The sequence below is a fragment of the Ambystoma mexicanum genome, chromosome 11 (assembly GCF_040938575.1).
Source record: "Ambystoma mexicanum isolate Mex_15411 chromosome 11, UKY_AmexF1_1, whole genome shotgun sequence".
Lineage (NCBI taxonomy): Eukaryota > Metazoa > Chordata > Amphibia > Caudata > Ambystomatidae > Ambystoma > Ambystoma mexicanum.
In genome coordinates this window covers 29,896,007-29,914,503 of record NC_090934.1, presented here as the reverse complement: position 1 = coordinate 29,914,503, position 18,497 = coordinate 29,896,007, and the positions used below count along the sequence as shown (strand labels likewise).

The following is an 18,497-nucleotide window of genomic DNA, read 5'->3' as shown; positions in this document are numbered from 1 at the left end:
TTCACAGAATCAAAAGAATAATTCTCACATGTTTAGCCCTCAACAAGTGTTTCCCCACTTTGTATTTAGTGGTTCTTCAGGAGGTAAGTTGCATATATTGCTATTGTGAACAAGAAATGAAAAAAGAAAAAAAAAGGTACAATTTTAAGGAAAAAAATAATGATACGTTTTGTGGCACATAAAACATCATTGTGGCGTATTGGTTAGTATTTTAGACAAACATTTCGCCTTGAAGTAACAAAATTAAAACCAGGATTGAATAATATTCTCAGTCTCATCTCATTTATAAACATTTTTCTATTTATAAACATTTTTTCAAAAATGAGGACCCAAAGTAGTGCAAAAGAATATTTCTTACTAATCAATGTTTGCTTGTAGCTCATGGTGGAAAGATAGTTGAATCCCTGTGCATTTAAATGGATTTTTGATCTTTCATTAGCGCTCGTCACTGGAGTTTTCCCCTTTGAGACTGCATCTTGACATTGAGACGGCTCATCCATTCCTTACTCCTTCAGGTCAGTGGCATCACTGAGGTAATTGTGGTGTATCAAGCTCCCAAATTGAGGGCAGAGTTGTATCTCCATGGCATGGGAGGGTGTAGGCGAAGTGTGAGAAACGGATGGTGTCTCCCTGGCTAAACCCCAGGGGATCTGTCATCCAGGTGGCCAGGACACAGCCATTGCTATTTGATCCAGTTCCTGGGGGTGGACAAGTGAGGGAGGATAACCTGGATGGGGGGCAGGGGGTCCTCGGGGTGTGGGAGACGGATGGGTGAGACACGGTATCCCCCTTCTTTCAACACCTTTTTCCCATCCTACCATGTAGGACATTCAAAACCACTGCCCCCCACAACCACTATTCTGACACAAACACTTTTGCACGACACACAAGAGAACGGACTAACACCAGAGCCGTTTACCTGACATGTCCCAATACAAGGGTCAGGTAAAGTCAGGTAATTGATTAGAATCACACACCCCCCGACGGCCCTTTCCCTTTCCATCAGGGATCAAAAGTGGAGCAACAGAGCACAGTACGAGCAAGGCAGACCGCACAACGAGACAGCTATCCAGACCGGGCAGTTCAAGAGGAGGAGAAAAGTGCTGAATAATGAGAGGCTGTCAGGGAGAGACACAACCTTGCCCTTTTTGACACAGACAAGTGAAATCTCCATAGAGGGAATCGTAAAACCGAGGACAATAGCCCAAGTATGCTGCAACACAGTCAACGGTACACAGAGTGTGTCGACGCTGATAAGCGGGAGCGAGGGAAACTCCTGCTACCATGGAAGCCGACCTTGACTCCAGCTACGAAGAAAGCCAAGCAGTTCATCACAGCCGGTGAGTCGAGGGGAGAGCCAATAAGAACCGGGCTGTGATGAATGAAAGTGGCAAGATGAACCAAGTTCAAACAACTGTAAAAGTGTTAAGGGGAGACCATGTGCAGAGGGAACCGGCACCTCGTGGGTGCTAATTCGAGGGACCCTAGTCAATCCCCGTCTGAGTGAAACTACAGATACCAGAAGGCCGTAGGAGAGCCGCCAAGTTAGGTCAAAGAGGTCAAGCAAAATCCTGTGCAGTCAAAAGCCTTTGACATAAGAGCTAATAAGAAAGCAAGGGAAGTGAATCCCACCACATGGGAAAGTAAGGGAAGTGAATCCTGCTAACAATTGAAAGTAAATGTGAAGTTGGCAAGAGTGAATGCGTAAGAGGGATTCTGACAGGAAAAGGGCAAAGTCTAAAGTCCCAAGAAACAGTGTGTTGACAAACGTGCAGCCGGCCGAGGGATATGCATTGGAACTGTTTAAAAAAGACATTAAGATTTGTGAATGGAAGCAAATAGGGTCTGTGCCTGGAAGAGGGGGACTCAGGGGTGAAGCCATCACCCCAGAAGTAAGCCATAGTGAACCCGGTGGAGGGAGGCTGAAAGCAACGAGGGGTCTGCGCCCATAAGTGGGAGACCTAGGTGTGAAGCCATCACTCGAAAAATACATAGAACCAAACTTTGTGTTTGTTATTAGTTTTTGTAAACCTATCAGGCCCTCGGAATCATGAGACAGAGCCAACAAAGGCCCAGATACTGAAAGAATGTTCTAGGGATTTACGCCCAGAAGAGGGGGATGCCGGGGTGAAAGTCATCACCCAAAACCTACTGACAAGAAATACTTGATTTGTGGAAAACAATTGGTGAAGGGTCAGCGCCCGGAAGAGAGGGACCCAGGGGTGAATCCATCAACCAAAGAATACCGTAAAAGGAACTTTTTTGTTTGTTTGTTATTTTACTGACCTTTCGAAGGCAAGAGACTTTGGTGAAGGTAAAGGAGAAGTGGATATCGAGGCTCCTGATAAGCTGAAACAGAACTGTCGTCTCATGCCGAGAGAGCCCACGACTGTGCGGTCTTCCAGGATTCCACCTTACCCTGTGCTTAAAACATGGGGGAGACCCAAGCTACCGCATCCTGACATATTAGTTATGAACACTTCTTTCTTTTCTTGAAAACCATCCTGCCACACCCTTTTGTATTAGCTGTAAGGTTTGGCAATAGGTTTCTTATTATAGACCCTTTTTCGTTGGCACAGCGCCACAAGGACTGCCTTATTTTTCATTTGATGGTTGACGCTTGCTCCCATCTTAGATTTAAGTTTAAATTAGCTGTTTTTTCAGCCTGCATACAGTTAATAAACACCCTTGAACTGTGATCACTTGTGTCTGTCTTTACTGTTGCCACCATGAGTTCCTTACACTAAGTGACAGGCTAAGTAACATATGGTAGCATTTTCACAGGAAAGGTGTGAAAGAAGGAGAACATTTTTTGTGGCCAGGGGTGTCACAGCAAGGACCCCAGACTAGACGTTTTAATTCCTAAACTCCAGAGGCTTCCCCTCCTCTGCATCAGAAAGGCAGAGCCCCACACATAGAACTATGGTCATAATTGCGCCACATTTGTATGGCTTATTGAATCAACAGAAATGTCCTTCAAGAGGAAAGGACCTTCTGTAGTAGTCAGGGCACAGTCCCTGGTGGTGCTTGGACACTGCTAGTCTGTGAGTCAAGACTGATGGAAACTGTAGAGAAGTTGCATGGAAGGGTGTGGTTTCAATGACAGGGTCACTAGTCGTCAATCGGACGGGTTTGGCAAACTCCCTGTAATGAAAGTAGTAATTTTGTGTGTAAAAGGCAAAATGTCTACCGACATGCCCATCTATTATTATTTTTTTTAAATATGTTTATTGGCATTTTTTTATGCAAATGTAACATTGTACATTGTCACTAAATTAACTAGGGAATCCCACCCTAATCACTAGCCAGTGATATCTCTACCTTCTAGTGGGAAGTGAGTAGACTAATTATTAGAAGAGGTAGATAGACCCTATCAGCAGTTAGGCCACAAAATGATCTCAAGTGTAAATTCACAATTTTATTAAGATACAATTGATAAAAAACACATAAATGTAGAAAAATACAATACATACATAAAAAGACTTGTATTAGTCTCTGTGACAATAAACCCTTTTTGAAGGCTAATTATACTATAGATTCACTTAATGTAGAGAACATCTTCCACGTAATGATATTCTACTATTCAATATGAATTTTGTGCTTATCTGGGAAAGTCTGCAATTGCTAAACTCTCAAACTCGATATGTTTCAGTCCTCAACAGTTATTAGGTGACTTTCTTCAAGAGTGATGTCACGTTGGTTAAAATTCTCATTAAAAAGATTACATAGGCAGACGCACATAGAGCGCTCTCCGCCCGGGCCGCCACTGAATTGACAATAAAGCAGCTCAGAACCGTGGAAAAACCACAAAAACCTACCCGATACGTGCACGGCAGCACTCGGCACCGGGAACCAACCTCGCATCAGAGGGAATTGCCAGACGCGACACACGGAGGCAGAGCGGAGCGGCCGCCCCTCCCCCTCCGGAGCAGTTCCCGCGGAAGAGGGGCACCACCGAGGAGACACAGGCGGCCGCAGCACCACCCAGTCCATGGCGTAGTGCCCGGACAGAGCACACGAGGGTGAGAGAGGGGGCCCACATCCTCGGGGCCCATTCGCCCCCCCACCCCCAAGGAGGAAACGAGCAGTAGCGAGGGCGCAACCCGGCAAACACCGAGCGGACCGCCCTGAAGAAGGAAAGGCCCGGCGCCGGAACACCACGAAACTCGACTTCGGCTGCCCGGAGGCGCACAAGGTGAGCGCCCCCCCCCCCCAACGCTAATAGACTCGGGGGGCAAGTTTGCCTAACATCATATAACCCGAACTCCAGAGCGGAGGGGAGAGGGGGAGGGCCGGAGGGGGGAAAAAGGACAAACTAGCCTCGGCTACAGACGAAGCCCTATCCGCCACACGCAGGAAGCCCCTCAACCACACCGACAACCCCACGCAGCAGGGGGTAAGCCAGGGAGGAAGACAAGCAGGACTCACCCCCCGGGCCCTCCCAAAAGCACACCGTCAGTCCCCATACCCGCGGGAGAAGAGGATTCCCCAAGGAAGGCATGTCGAAAACAAAGGGGAGGGGGGAGTACTGCACTCCCAAATTCGCAGTCCTCCAAACAAGATGCGAACCTAGTCCAAATGTGGTCGGCAGAATCCCAGATCCATACCAGGGGGAGACCCCGGGAAGACTCCCCGGAGGACCGCAACCACCCCAACGCAACCCCATCGCTCCCATCAAGGGACGGCATGCACTCGTGGTTCACGGAGCTACAGGAGAGGTTCATGACCACGGTCCAGGACCAGTTCAACTCAATGAGAAATGAAATGAAACAGGTGGTCCAAGAAGTGAAGAGAGACATTGCCCAACTGGAAGAGAGAACAGACACGGTGGAGAAAATCATCCAAAACCTAGAAGAGGAGACAACCCAAAACAGTGAGACCCAGGAACACTTAGCACGCCTAACCCACAACCTAGAGATCCAATGCGAGGACTTAGAAAACCGTTCACGCAGATCTAACATCCGGATCAAGAACATCACGGAGGCAGTACTCGACAAGGACCTTAAGAACGCAGTCCAGGAAGTCTTCAGAGACATTCTGGAGGCACAGGATACGGAAACCATAGGGATAGACAGAATCCACAGAGTGGGCCCAAGAAGGACAGGGGCGCACGGAGAAAGACCTAGAGATGTCCTAGCAGCCCTTTCATCATACCCACAAAAAGAACTTATTCTAAGGAAGGCGCGACAAATGGACCACATCAGGATGAACAGGACGGACATCCAACTGTACCAAGATCTGGCCTCGATCACACTACAAAAAAGGAGAGATATGGCACCGCTAATCAAGGTTCTGGTTTCAAAGGAAATAAGATACAAATGGACGTTCCCATTCGGCCTACTGTTCACCTGGGAAGGCAAACAACGAAGAGTGACAACATGCGATGAAGGCCTGCAAATTATGGACATGCAAACAGAGGAACCGGCGGAAGCGCACGACAGAACTAGAGGCGGTCTCCAAAAAAGGCCGAGAGGATGGGAAGAGATACGGAAAAAGAAGAAATAAAATGGGTAATCATACAGCCCAACATCAGCCCACGGAAAACACAAATTGGCGGCCCGGAAAGGGCCCCCTTGGAATAGAAACTCAGGAAGGCCTCAGGCCATGCAGGGTTTAGGACCCCCCGCGAACCAGTTACCGAGCACTTCGAGGGCCGGGAGCGATAGGCGCAACGCCCAAGCAACCATAGGTACCCGGGCCCTCCTCGGGAAGTTATATGTTCAAAAGTTGGAAGTTGGGGGGACTGAGAGGGAGGGGAGGAGGGAAAGATACCGGAAGATGCAAAGTTCTCACTCCATAAGGAAATGGGAATCTCCCATTCTGAGAGCACGAAATGGGGAAACTTAGAATCCTAACATACGAGGCCTGAACTCCCCGATAAAGAGAAAGAAAGTGGAGTCCCTGCTGAGGAGAGAAAAGGCGAACGTCCTCCTGCTTCAAGAAACACACATCAAAGCACAAGACAAGCAGAGAATACGCCTCAGGGGATATCGGATATGGGCACAATCGAATGCCACGGACAAAAAAGCAGGAGTCCTCATAGCAATCAAAGAAGGAGCAAGGGTCACTCTAACGGACAGGCACACGGATAAAGAAGGGAGACTCGCAATGGTCAATGTCTACCTGGACGGGTCCCATCTAACTCTGGCCACAATCTATGCACCAAACACGGGACAAGACGGATTCATTCGAGAGGCTCTGGAGAAGCTAGAGGGCTTCGCAAAGGGAGAGGTGATCTTGGGAGGCGACCTAAATCTCGCATGGCAGCCACAAATAGACAGGAGCCCTGCGGGCCCCTCTATACAGGGTGCTCCCTCCAAACGACTCAAACAAAAAATGGAACAACTCGCACTCTGCGACGCTTGGAGACAGCAAAAGGGCCAGCAGAGAGGATACACATACTTCTCACACGTTTACAACACGATGTCAAGAATAGACTATTTTTGGGTGTCGGTGGGCCTTATGGGGAAAATCCAAGATATAGAAACGGGGTCAATATCCCTGTCTGACCACGCCCCACTCTGGCTTGAGATTACAACCACAGAAAAAGGAGGAGGACTGTGGCGCTGGAGGCTCCCACAGGATATCCTCCATGACCCAGTAATGGGAGAATCGATGAGGGACAAGATAACGGAATACCTTACACAAAACGACACAGGAGAGGTCCCACTAAGCACGGTCTGGGAGGCATTCAAAGCAGTGACCAGAGGTAACTTTATAGCCATGAAAGCCTCTAAAGAAAACCAAAGACACCGCTGGGGAAAAAGAACTCGAAAAGAAAATAACGGACATACAGGAAGAAATTATATCCCACCCAACTAGAGCCTTAAAAAAGGCCCTAAAACACACACAGGGGCAATTGGAAATGCTTCGCACAAAAGGAGCCGAAAGATCCCTCCAATTTCTAAAACAACGGCTATATATAAAAGCCAATAAGGCGGATAGACTCTTAGCAAGACAGCTCCGAGAAAAACAAAAGTCAACAAACATAATGAGTATGCAGGACAAGCAGGGAAAACTACACACACAAACCTTAAACATAGGGAGAATCTTCCAGGACTTTTACCAAAATCTCTACACCACAGAACACCCGAACGAAACAGACCAAGACGCTTATCTGCAAACCCTCCCTTTAAAAAGAATCCCTGAGGAAGACAGAATAGCACTAGAGAACCCGATCTCGGAGGAGGAAGTCAAAAAGGCAATTGCGGCGCTCCCGACAGAGAAGGCTACTGGCCCAGACGGCTTTACCGCCCCCTTCTATAAAAAATACGCAGATATACTTATCCCCGTCCTCACAAGACTTCTAAACACCTTTAAAGAACAGGGCAATGTGACCCAATCAATGAATGAAGCGAAGGTCCTGGTGTTCCATAAAAAAGGGAAAGACCCATCCCTCCCCAGTTCATACCGTCCCATAGCACTGATTAATATTGATGCAAAAATATACACTAAAATCCTGGCGAACAGACTAACACCACTTCTCCCGTCTCTAATAAACCCAGACCAATCAGGATTTATCCCAGGGAGACTCACGCATGACAACCTGAGAAGAATTATACACCTGGTCGAGAAGACCAAGATCACCCAAACACAAGCAGCCCTGCTCTCATTAGATGCCGAAAAGGCTTTCGATCGAGTGGAGTGGTCAATACTATTTTTAAAACATTAAAACATATGGGCTTTGGAGACCAGTACATAAAAATGGTAAAAGCCAACTACACCTCCCCGTCAATCAGGATAGCCATTAACGGGGCGATCACGGACAAAATAGAAATAACACGTGGCACCAAACAAGGATGCCCCCTGTCCCCTCTCCTATATGCCATTTTCCTGGAACCACTTCTAACGAGAATAAGGGAGACGGAAGCCATAACGGGAATAGAAATGGGAGGCTCCCAACACAAAGTAATAGCATACGCAGATGACATGCTACTAGCCCTTACGAACCCGGGAACAGCACTTCCCCAAGCCATTAGAGAGCTGGAAACCTTCGGGGCGGTATCGGGCCTCAAAATTAACAAGAACAAATCAGAGCTCTTACTTTTAGCCGGAGGGAGGCCGGAAATGGAAAGAATAGCGATCTCGCAAAACCTGAAAATAGCCGATAAAGGAATAAAATATCTAGGGATCACCTTAACATGCAAGATAGCAACATTATACAACGAGAACTACCCCCCCCCTACTGATACGGGTAAAGAGAGACCTGGACCGTTGGAACCCCCTAATGGTCTCATGGTGGGGTAGAATTCAAGCAGTAAAAATGGTCATCCTCCCCAGAATGCTATACCACTTTCAAGCTCTCCCAATCAAGATCCCTAAATCGTTCTTTAGAGCACTGAACAAAGCTATCTCGTCCTATATATGGAACAAAACACCCCCGAGGATTGCCAGAGCGACCCTTTCTGCCCCAATAAAGGAGGGGGGAATGGCCCTACCACATTTTCGCAAATACTACACGGCTGCGCAACTGTGGGTCCTGAGAGAATGGTTGGGGGACAATCAACAAACAATATGGGTGTCTCAGGACAGAGCGGTAGCCAGAACCCCATTGGAGGAAACCCTATGGAAAGCAAAACAACACAGGCACCCAAACCTCCGCATAAGCGAAATCATGAAAACCACCCTTGAGGCCTGGGATGAGCAGACACGGAAGGGCATCATGACAACAGTGGAGGGGCCGTTCACACCCATCTGTCGAAACCCGCAGTTCCCACCGGGAATGGAACAGGGAGCCTTCGAGAAATGGGAGGCAGCAGGTTACACAAAGATAGGCAAAATGTTCCAAGACGGAGAAATAAGGACCTTCAAAGAATGTAGAGACATTTTAAAACTAACGGAAGCAGACAAATACAAATATGGACAGCTAAGGCACTGGCTCACAACCTCAGACATAAAAACAGCAGCTACAAGGGATCTCAAGCCATTCGAGAAGTTTCTAATCACCAACTCAGGAACTAGGAAATTAGTCTCCTCGCTCTACACATTTATCAACTCCACAGGGGAGGAACTCAAATGGGCATATATGGTCAAGTGGACGAAAACATTGGGAGAGGAAATCCACAAACGCCAGTGGGAAGACCTATGGAACACCATACCGAAAATGACCCGATCAGTCCAAAAAAGAGAAATGTAGTTAACAATAGTAACCCAATGGCACTACACTCCGGAAAGACTGCACGCCATGTACCCACAAACATCGAACACGTGCTGGAGAGGCTGCCTGGAGGTGGGCACTTGGAAACACATCTGGTGGGACTGCCGGGAAATCAAAGCCTTCTGGTCGGAACTAAAGGTGGAAATTAGGAAAATATTTCCAGAGGCTGAATTCCTGAGCGAAAAAGCTTGGCTATGTGGTATCAAAGATCAGGCAGCGAAGAAATTCAGGAAATCACAATGGAGGGGTTTCATGGGCCTACTAATACCCGCATGGGCGACAATTGCCCAAAACTGGAAGAAACAAGAGCCCCCACATATGTTCACATGGCTCCAGAAAGTATGGACACAATTGACCATGGAAAAGCTAACACACACATTACAAGGAACGAAAGAGACCTTTGCAAAGGAATGGGGAGAGATACTCGAATACCTGCAATCAGATTACATGGAGCAATGGTGCCCCCATAATATAAGAATTTCGGACATATTGAGAACATAGACTTACACAGAAACGAAGAACTAACGAGAACCTTCCGGGGTGGGAGGGGGATGGGAGTTAGGGGAAGTTGGGGAACAGTCAGGGGTTTACATTGTTGTAACTGAAAATATTAAATAAATCTTTAAAAAAAAAAAAAAAAAGATTACATAGATCTTCGCAATTGAAGTCGTTATCTTGTTAATGTTGGCGTAGCTGCTGATAGAAGAAAAATAAAAAATCAGGATGAAGTACTTAATACTAGAATTCCTATACCATCATGATTTAGGTAAGCTCAGAAAAGGTAAAAAAAAATACCTTTTCCAGCCCGTGGGTCGAGTCCTTCTAAAAATGCCAAAACGTCCTCAATAAATCAGGAAATGGCCCATATTCACATGAATTTCTCATCAGACCTGTCGGAAAATATATAAATTATATTCTAGGACTCAATGCTATGGCTCACACAAACGACAAGGACAGTTTAGTAGCTTGCCCCTCACTTTCATTACCTTAAATGTTGACTTGCTATCGGAGGTAACTCGCATAGTCTCCTCAGATTACAATCTCCGCTGTAGATATAATCGACGGTGTAAAAAATTCCTGTTAAAAAAAGCAACAAAAAGTAAAGTTGCTTTAGAACCCCATGTCATGATTGGCAATCGGCTATTCCCCAATGGAACTACGTACTTAGAATTGTAGCCCTACGATTATCTCCATTTACCGCACAAAGGAGCTTCAAATTAAATACAAGCCATGGGTAGAAAAACCAACATTCTTCATCACCCGCATGATTGCTGGTGTGTGTGGAACTCGCTAGCCCGCCGCACAGCAGATGGAATTAACTATAGCTTTGGCGAAAAAGATAACACTCTCTCTCTCTAATTCTCACGTGACCCAAACTCAAACTGCCGTCATCATACTATACTGTTAGCACTCAAATTGCTCACCTGTTAGTCTCTTACTGTGTCGAACTCGAGGATTCTTATGATCTTAATCCTGCCCAGTAGTTCAAAAAGTGGGCATTAACTCAATCGTTATCCACTGCGCTAGTGAAAGCCGGAATTAAATCAACACTCAGCATCTAAACGCGGCTGCTTAGTCCTCTTACTATTTCTACCTCAAATCTAGTGTCCATTATGAGACACTATAAAGGGACTCGGTTGGCCGCCATTTATTTCTCTCTCCGTTTATCCAACAAATAGGTCAAGTTCTGCTAAGACGACCATAAAATGGACTGCTATTTTATGATCCATTATGTGGAAATAAACTTTTATTCCAAATCTTCAACAGAATAAACATAATCTTCACAGACAGCTAAATCAATATTGTACAGTTTTAAGGTTTCGTTATTAGACCCACATTAGTACTTGTGTCATAGACAGTAAAAAAGGACTATTGCTCTCCAATCAGCATAGTCCCCAGTTCGCAAGAGAATTTGGACCAGGACTCTTCGAGAGAACAAAACTGTAGATTCTCGTGGTCACTTGGCATCAACCCATTTATGATAAGTTTACCTTGTTTGACTATGTATCCCCAGATGTCTATCAAATCTAAATGGGGTGTCTTATCCCAAGGCATATTTGCCAAAAACACGGTGGCCAAGAAATTATCAACCCATCATATCTTATATCACTCTGTGTGAGAAAAATGAGTTTTTGTTCCTGTGCAAACAGAATTCTGTTTTTGACATTATGATTCGTACCTTGCACAGTCATCAAAATTGTCCACTTAAAATCTTCACTTCCATGGTTGTTATCTACAAAGTGTTTACCAGTGGGGCCAATAGGGTTTAATTTTTTATACAGCTTTTATGCTCAATAATTCTTGTTTTGATCTTCCTATTCGTCTTTCCTATGTATATTAAGAAACATGGACAGGTAATCATATAGACACAATATTCAGAATTACAATTTGAAAAATGCCCCCGCTTCCACAATCTGTTAGTGCCAATATTGATCTCCTTTGACTTAGAGGTCATTTGACAAATTACACAATGTCCGCAGGGATGATTACCGATTATTGGTTCCAAAACCCATGATTCAGTAATGCCAGTTGTCTTGGCTGGTTTAACTTTTAATCTACTTTGGCAGACAATTACCTATGGTGGTAGATTTTTTATAGGCAAAAAGGGGTAGAGGTATTTTATTATCGGATTTTCCCAAAAAGTTCCATTGCTTTTGAATGATATTATGAATCGTTAGACTTAAATTTGTAAAGGTGTTAACACATACAAGTCTCTCTTCTGCTGGCTTCTTTACCCTTTCTTCCAACAGTGCATCCCGATTATTATTGCACGCCCTTTTGGCTGCTCTCTTAATTAGTTTTTTGGGATAACATCTAGCTCTCAATTTCTTACTGAGTTTGATAGCTTCTTCCTCATAAGCACTAGTATAACTACTACTGCGTTTAAGTCTCAGGAATTGTCCGTATGGTAAATTATCTCTGAGGTGCTTAATATGATGGCTCTGATAAAGCAGTAGTGAATTTTTGCCAGTAGGCTTATGGAATGGTTTTACCAACAAATGCCCTGTAGAATGAAAAATTGTCAAATCTAGAAAAATCAATGCTTTCTTTCTTAATGGTCATCGTAAATTGTAAATGTTGGTTACACTGATTTAACCAAATCAAAAAAGTGTCAGCTTGTGCCTTTGTTACCTTCCAAATTAAGACGATATTGTCTATATATCGAGCCCATGAAAGTAGATGTTCTTTAAAAGGGTGGTCGGTATACATGAATTTCTTTTCCAAAAATTCGACATACAGGTTTGCAATACTGGTGGCCATAGTGGCCCTTATCGCAGTCCCTTCTTTCTGCCGGTTAGAAACCACCATTACACTCAATGTAATTTCTAGTGAGGGCAACCTCAATGCACCAGAGAATAAATGATGTAGGAACCGGATCAAGCCCTTGCAGCGGCGACTGAGAAAGCATGGCCACCCTTACGGGCCAGCTTGAAACGAGGCACCGCCACCCGCTGGGTGGTTAGAGAGCGAAAAGTGTGAGTGGGTTGGTAGGGAGTGAACTTTATTTGCAGATATTCTGCTCCTAGTCCATAGAAGGTCCGGTGTACTATACACATGGACTTGAACAGAATCCGCTGGACGACAGGGAGCCAGTGCAGTTGTCTCAACAAGGGTGTCATATGGGCTCCAAAAAGCAGACGGATGATAGAACGGACAGCAGCATTCTGGAGTAGCTGTAGACGCCGAATAAGGTAGCTGGGTTGGGCTAGATATAATGAGTTACAGTAGTCCAGGACGCTGAGGACCAGGGCACCCACACCAATTTAGTCTATTTAGAATCACTATGCCTCCTCCTTTATCTGCTTTTTTTATTGTGTTTCTCTCATTGTTGGCAAGTGAATTCAAAGCCTCTTTATCCATTTTGCTTAAGTTATTAAATAGAGGTGTATTAAGTTGTTCTAGTTTTTCAACTTCTGCCAGCAGTTTTTTCTCGACAATCACAGATTCTGGAGAAAAGGCATACGAGGGCGGACAAAAAGTAGAGGGTGTTTTAAGCCCTGTATGGTTGACCATATATGGCGAGTTTCCCATATCTGTTTTGTCTGCGAATAATTCTTTTAACCAAATCTTCTGCATGAATTTATAAAAGTCTGTGCGAAAGAGAAAAGGGTCATGTCTCTTGGATAACACAAATCCAAGGCCTTTATTCAAGACTTGTTGTTCCGGCTCTGTTGGTTCATAATCTGAAAGGTTAACTAAAAGCGACTCCAACTTCTCTATAACAGTCGGTCTCCGTTCCAGTTGCCCCTGTTGGGCAACTGGATATAAAAAAGGTCTTTGTGCAGGGTTTTGGTTACCTCTTCCTCTTTGGTTATTAGGCCTGCCTCTTCCTTGGGTTGTATTACCTCTATTCTCTATTCCACTCGTGTTGCTTGCATCACTACTGTTACTACTAGAGCTATATGACGTTGTCCGAAAACAAACTTATACGTTTGGATTATGTGGACCATTCTCTTGTAAAGTTGGATTTTTGTATCCCTCCTGAGTATATGGATATGATTTTTCATGATTATACCGCGCCAGAACCTTTTTTAGGCGCTGTACTCGTTCCATTAAGTTGGTCTGTTTACTCTCATTTCGTGTTCAATTTCATCTAATCTCTTTAACGGCATCCAGAGATATATTTTTTAATATCTTCTTCTAGTTTTTTAAGATCTATTTCAATCTTTTCACTTGTTTCTCTGGCCGTATCAATTATCAAAATCAGCCAATCGCGTCCATAGCGATTGGCTATATAACTCCACTGGAGTTTAGGTCTCGGGGCGATGGGCGAAATAATTTCTCCACCCAGGGGTTAACTGCCCGTGTGAGAGATGGGGATAGCAAAGAAGGGGCAAGGCGCTTCTTTATAGAATTCAGTAAAGGGATAGCTTGGCTAGTTGGAGTCTTCTCCTTGAGGATAACCTCCATGAAGTCTGAAGCGGCTTCATGCATAGCAATTTTAAAATGGTCAGCTGCTCTTTTTAAAATGGAATTGAACAACATCTGGTCGTCCACAGGTGACGACTCTCTTTGTCGAGTGGTAGCAGGGGGATCCAGACAGATGGCGTCTGGGTCGACAGTATGCGTCGGTGTTAGCCAAGGACCCTGTTCCTCCGCGTGTTCGCAGTCTGGGTCCTGATCAGCTGGGTCCTGATCAAAAGGGTTATCCTCTTCATAAGACTCCTCCTGGTTTGAATCATCTGGGACCTGCAAGATGTCTTCTTGGTGTCCCTGTGCAGAGGTGTGGAGTCTCTGCAATTTAGTAGGTGATGGGGCATGAGTCGACTTCCCTAGGTCTCTTGGGCACAATATACCGGTCTGAAAAGTCAATGAACTGGGACATTTTGTACATGTAATGCTCAAACCTTTCTCTAGTCCATAGAGAAGAAGCTGAATGGCAAGGAGGAAGAAAGGGTTCCTCAAAAGTGTGATACTTTCCTAATAAGGCCTTAGAGAGGGGCTGGGGCGCTTCAGAATAGTCCTCTTGATGAGAGGGGGTGCCCTTGTACTCCTTGGCTGCCAAAACGATCTCCGAAAGGCTTTCGCGAACTTTCGGCGGCTGTATAGAGTTTCGACGTGCCTGAAGGCACAGTCGCAGTCAGCGACTCTCCTGGGTTCTTCAGCGCTCGTGCGCCCTTGGATGGCGGGTTGGCAACAGAGGATTTGTATGAGGGAACGCCTGTTCCAGAAGGATTTTCAGTCGCATGGCGCAAATGCAGCTGCATGGAGGAGGTCGGAGCGCAAGGAGGGCCGAGGCCACATGGTCGTTAGTCGTCCAGCAGTTGAATAGTCACCGAACAGATGTAGATGTTGTCGGCGGCAGGAAACCCTCGAAGCAGTCGTCGAAGGGACTAGACGACCATAGGCCGTGGAAATAAACTTTAATAATATAAACTCTTATGAGCTCTGCATAAGCGACCAACTAGGTTGGCGGAAAAAAATCTGTGGGACCTCGACACGTGAGAGATTTTGGGTAATCTACACATCACGTTAGTGATCGTGTTTCAGTCACGCCTATGTCGACGTCCCTTTCGATCTTTGAAAGAAAGATGCGATACTCCACGATTTGCACTAGATTTCGGACTATATGCACAGCGTGTGATTCTAAGCAGATTCACAAGCATCAGAAATAATGTTTCTATTTCAGACTTTAACAAACACTGGTCTCTCTGGTCGCTTGCCAACTCACCGGCTTTGTGCGTCTTTTCTTGGGTTTTCCAATTTCTAATTCACGAGTCAAGGTTAGTACCACAGGCTTGGCCTCGCCTTCTCAACTCTGCCGTTCACCCGGGAGGGTTGCTGGCGTCCTTGAAACACAATGCAGTCTCGACTTGTGGGATCTGGCCATCTCCATGTGTCTTTCGCGGCCTGTCGGAGGCAATGACCTCCAGTAGGGAGCTCTAGTTGTTTTCTACCCGCAGCTCTCCTCCTTTGGTCTGTCCCTCTGCTCCAGTAGGTTTGCCTTTGTCCCGGAGGTTCTGCTCGTACTCGTGTTCCGCCTTGCTCAGAGTGTGTCTTTAGGTGTTGCCTTTTATCTGTGTGAGGAGAGCTAATTGGTATTAGGTGTATGCACTTGTATGAGAGTTAGTTTTGCTTGTTTGTTTAATCATTTGTTATGCGCATCAAACCCATAGGTAAGAGGGCGCAGCAGTAAGAAAATGTAAAGCTTACATAGTTACAGAAATACACCAGGTACAGTACATAATTGCAAATAAGGAACAAGTTACTTACCTGTAACTGTTGTTCTCCAGCATGGGTCTGGCATGGATTCACATGCTCATGAATATTCCCCATCGTCAGGCTGGGAATCCTCGGTAAAGAAAAAATCAGTATCAGTTTCGTTTCTAATCTGTCTTTCGTAGTAGTAACCAATCACTGATCTCTGCGTCATACTGACCACAGCCAATGACTGCCCTCTACCTAAGCCCCGTCTCTGGCAGCCATCTTCAGATTTGGTAGCACGTGAAGTGGCCGTATGACCAAGTGAAGAGCCGCAGAGGGGTAGGCGGGAGGGTTCGCATGTGAATCCATGCCAGACCCATGCTGGAGAACAACAGTTACAGGTAAGTAACTTGTTCCTTCTCCAGCATGGGGTCTGGCATGGATTCACATGCTCATGAATAAAGAATACATAGCGGTACACACATGCTCAACCATGGGAGGTGGCAAAGGCTCAACATTAAGCATTACATCAAACTCAACATTAAGCAATTCTTACCTCCTCACCAGGCTCACCTTAGGCGAACAGATTGCGCAGCATTGCTTGGCCGACCCTGGACTCCTCCCTGGAATCCCGATCGACGCAGTAGAATTTTGTGAAGGTGTGTGTCGACCTCCACGTAGCAGCCCTGTAGATGTCCAGCAAGGGCACACCAGATAGGAACGCCGTGGTAGCTGCGATCGCTCTGGTGGAATGGGCTCTCGGACGGCCAGGCAGCGGTCGTTTTGCCAACCGATGACAGTACATGATACAGCCGGAGAGCCATCTGGAAATGGAGGCCTTTGAGAGAGCCTTCCCCTGATTGACAGGTCCAAAGTTCACAAAAAGTTGTGACATCTTCCGAAAACACTTTGTGCGGTCCACGTAAAACTTCAGCGCTCTAGCCACATCCAGCGAGTGCAAAGTCCTTTCAGCCGGCGACGAAGGCGACGGGAAGAAAACAGGCAACACCAAGGGTTCGTTGAGGTGGAAGTCCGACGGTACCTTGGGCATGAAGGAGGGGTGCGTCCTGAGCACTACCCTCGTGTCGTGAAAAGTCAAGTACGGGGGCTTGCATGAAAGGGCCTGGATCTCTCTCACTCTTCGTGCGGAGGTGATGGCCACAAGAAATGCTGTTTTCCACGACAAGAACTTCAACGGAGCCGAGTGCAGAGGCTCAAACGGAGGTCCAATGAGCTTGGTCAGCACCACGTTCAGCTCCTACGCCGGGGCCGGAGCCTTCACAGGCGGGAACGATCTGAACAGTCCCTTCATGAATTCTTTCACCAGACGATGAGACCACAAAGACGTCCGCCCCGTGGTTCTGGTGTATCGGGAGATCGCAGCAAGATGAATCTTGATGGACGCGTGCGCCAGTCCAGCCTTGGCCAGCGTCAGAAGGTACGGCAGTACCTGGGGAGCCGTAATCCGTAGAGGGTTAATCTTCTGTGCGTGGCACCAGACAGAGAACCTCTTCCATTTGTGTCCATAGCATTTAAGAGTTGAGGACGCCCTGGCCTTTGCAAGAACCTCTCTGCAGTCGGCCGGTATGTCGTAGCCTCCAAACTCTAGCGCTGCAGGAGCCAGGCCTGCAAGTTCAGCGACTTCGGGTCGTGATGGAGGATGGCGCCTCCTTCCCTGGAGAGAAGATCCGCGTCCAATGGCAGCTTGATTGACGGGGACGCTGACAAGTCCAGAAGGTCCGGGAACCATATCTGCCTCGGCCACGCAGGTGCGACGAGGATCATCCTGCACCGTGACCTCTTGAGCTGGTTGATGAGCTGGATCAGCAATGGCAATGGAGGGAACGCGTATAGAAACAGGCCCTCCCAGGGGAACGAGAAAGCATCGCCCATGCTCCTCGGCTGGGGAAACCTGCTGGCGAACCTCCAGCACTTGGAGTTCGTCACCGTCGGGAACAGATCAATCTGGGGTGTGCCCCACCGTTGGAAGAGGCGGTCCACTAGATCCTGTCGTAGTTCCCACTCATGGCACAAGCGCAGCTCTCTGCTGAGCGAGTCGGCGATGGTGTTTTTTATCCCTGCCAGATGAAACGGCACCAGAAACATCCCTTGGGCGACAGCCCAATGCCACAGATCCTGCGCCTCCTTGGACAGGGCTGGGGACCTGGTTCCGCCCTGCTTCCTGATGTAGAACATGGTGGTGGTGTTGTCAGTGAAGATCCTCACCACCTTGCCCTTGAGGGACGGAAGAAAGGACCTGAGGGCCCAAAACACTGCACGGAGCTCCAGGACGTTGATATGGAGGGACTTCTCCGTCGGAAGCCAAAGGCCTCTCGCGTGCAGATTTTCGGTGTGCGCTCCCCACCCTTCCAGGGAGGCATCCGTGGTCACTGTCTCCTGGTGGCCGGGGGTCTGGAAATCCATGCCCGCCGTCAGATGCGCGCGGGTGCCCCACCACCGGATCGCTCGTCGGAAACTCTCGTCGAGTGTGATCCTCTCCTCGAAGCTGCCCGTCGTCTGGATCCAGCGCGCGTCCAGGAACTCCTGCAATGGGCGCATCCGGAGCCTGCACAGGCGGATGAGATAAATGCAAGAAGACATCATTCCGAGGAGGGACTTGATGGACCTCACCCTGGCCGCGTCCGCAACCAGCATCCGCTGCACCTTGCCCAAGATGGCCCTCGTCCTTTCCTCC

The 18,497-nt window shown here is 47.0% G+C and overlaps 1 protein-coding gene across 4 annotated transcripts in view; it reads right to left on the bottom strand.

Moving 5' to 3' along the window:
• The window catches only part of ZBTB8OS (zinc finger and BTB domain containing 8 opposite strand), a 119,754-nt gene that overhangs the window by 19,623 nt on the left and 81,634 nt on the right, over positions 1-18,497 (bottom strand). The window contains exons 7-8 of one of the 4 annotated variants that reach the window (XR_011279564.1): positions 10,144-10,234; positions 9,953-10,047 (exon numbers count right to left, since the gene is read on the bottom strand). The exons of 1 other annotated variant lie outside the window; for it this stretch is intronic. Coding sequence is in view for 1 of the 3 variants with exons in the window: in XM_069622464.1 (XP_069478565.1) it covers positions 10,187-10,234 (48 nt within the window). In the remaining 2 variants the exon portion in view is untranslated. Of the gene's footprint in view, positions 1-9,952; positions 10,048-10,143; positions 10,235-18,497 lie in introns of those variants that run through there. 2 more of the 4 variants (XM_069622462.1, XM_069622464.1) reach the window with 2 other exon arrangements.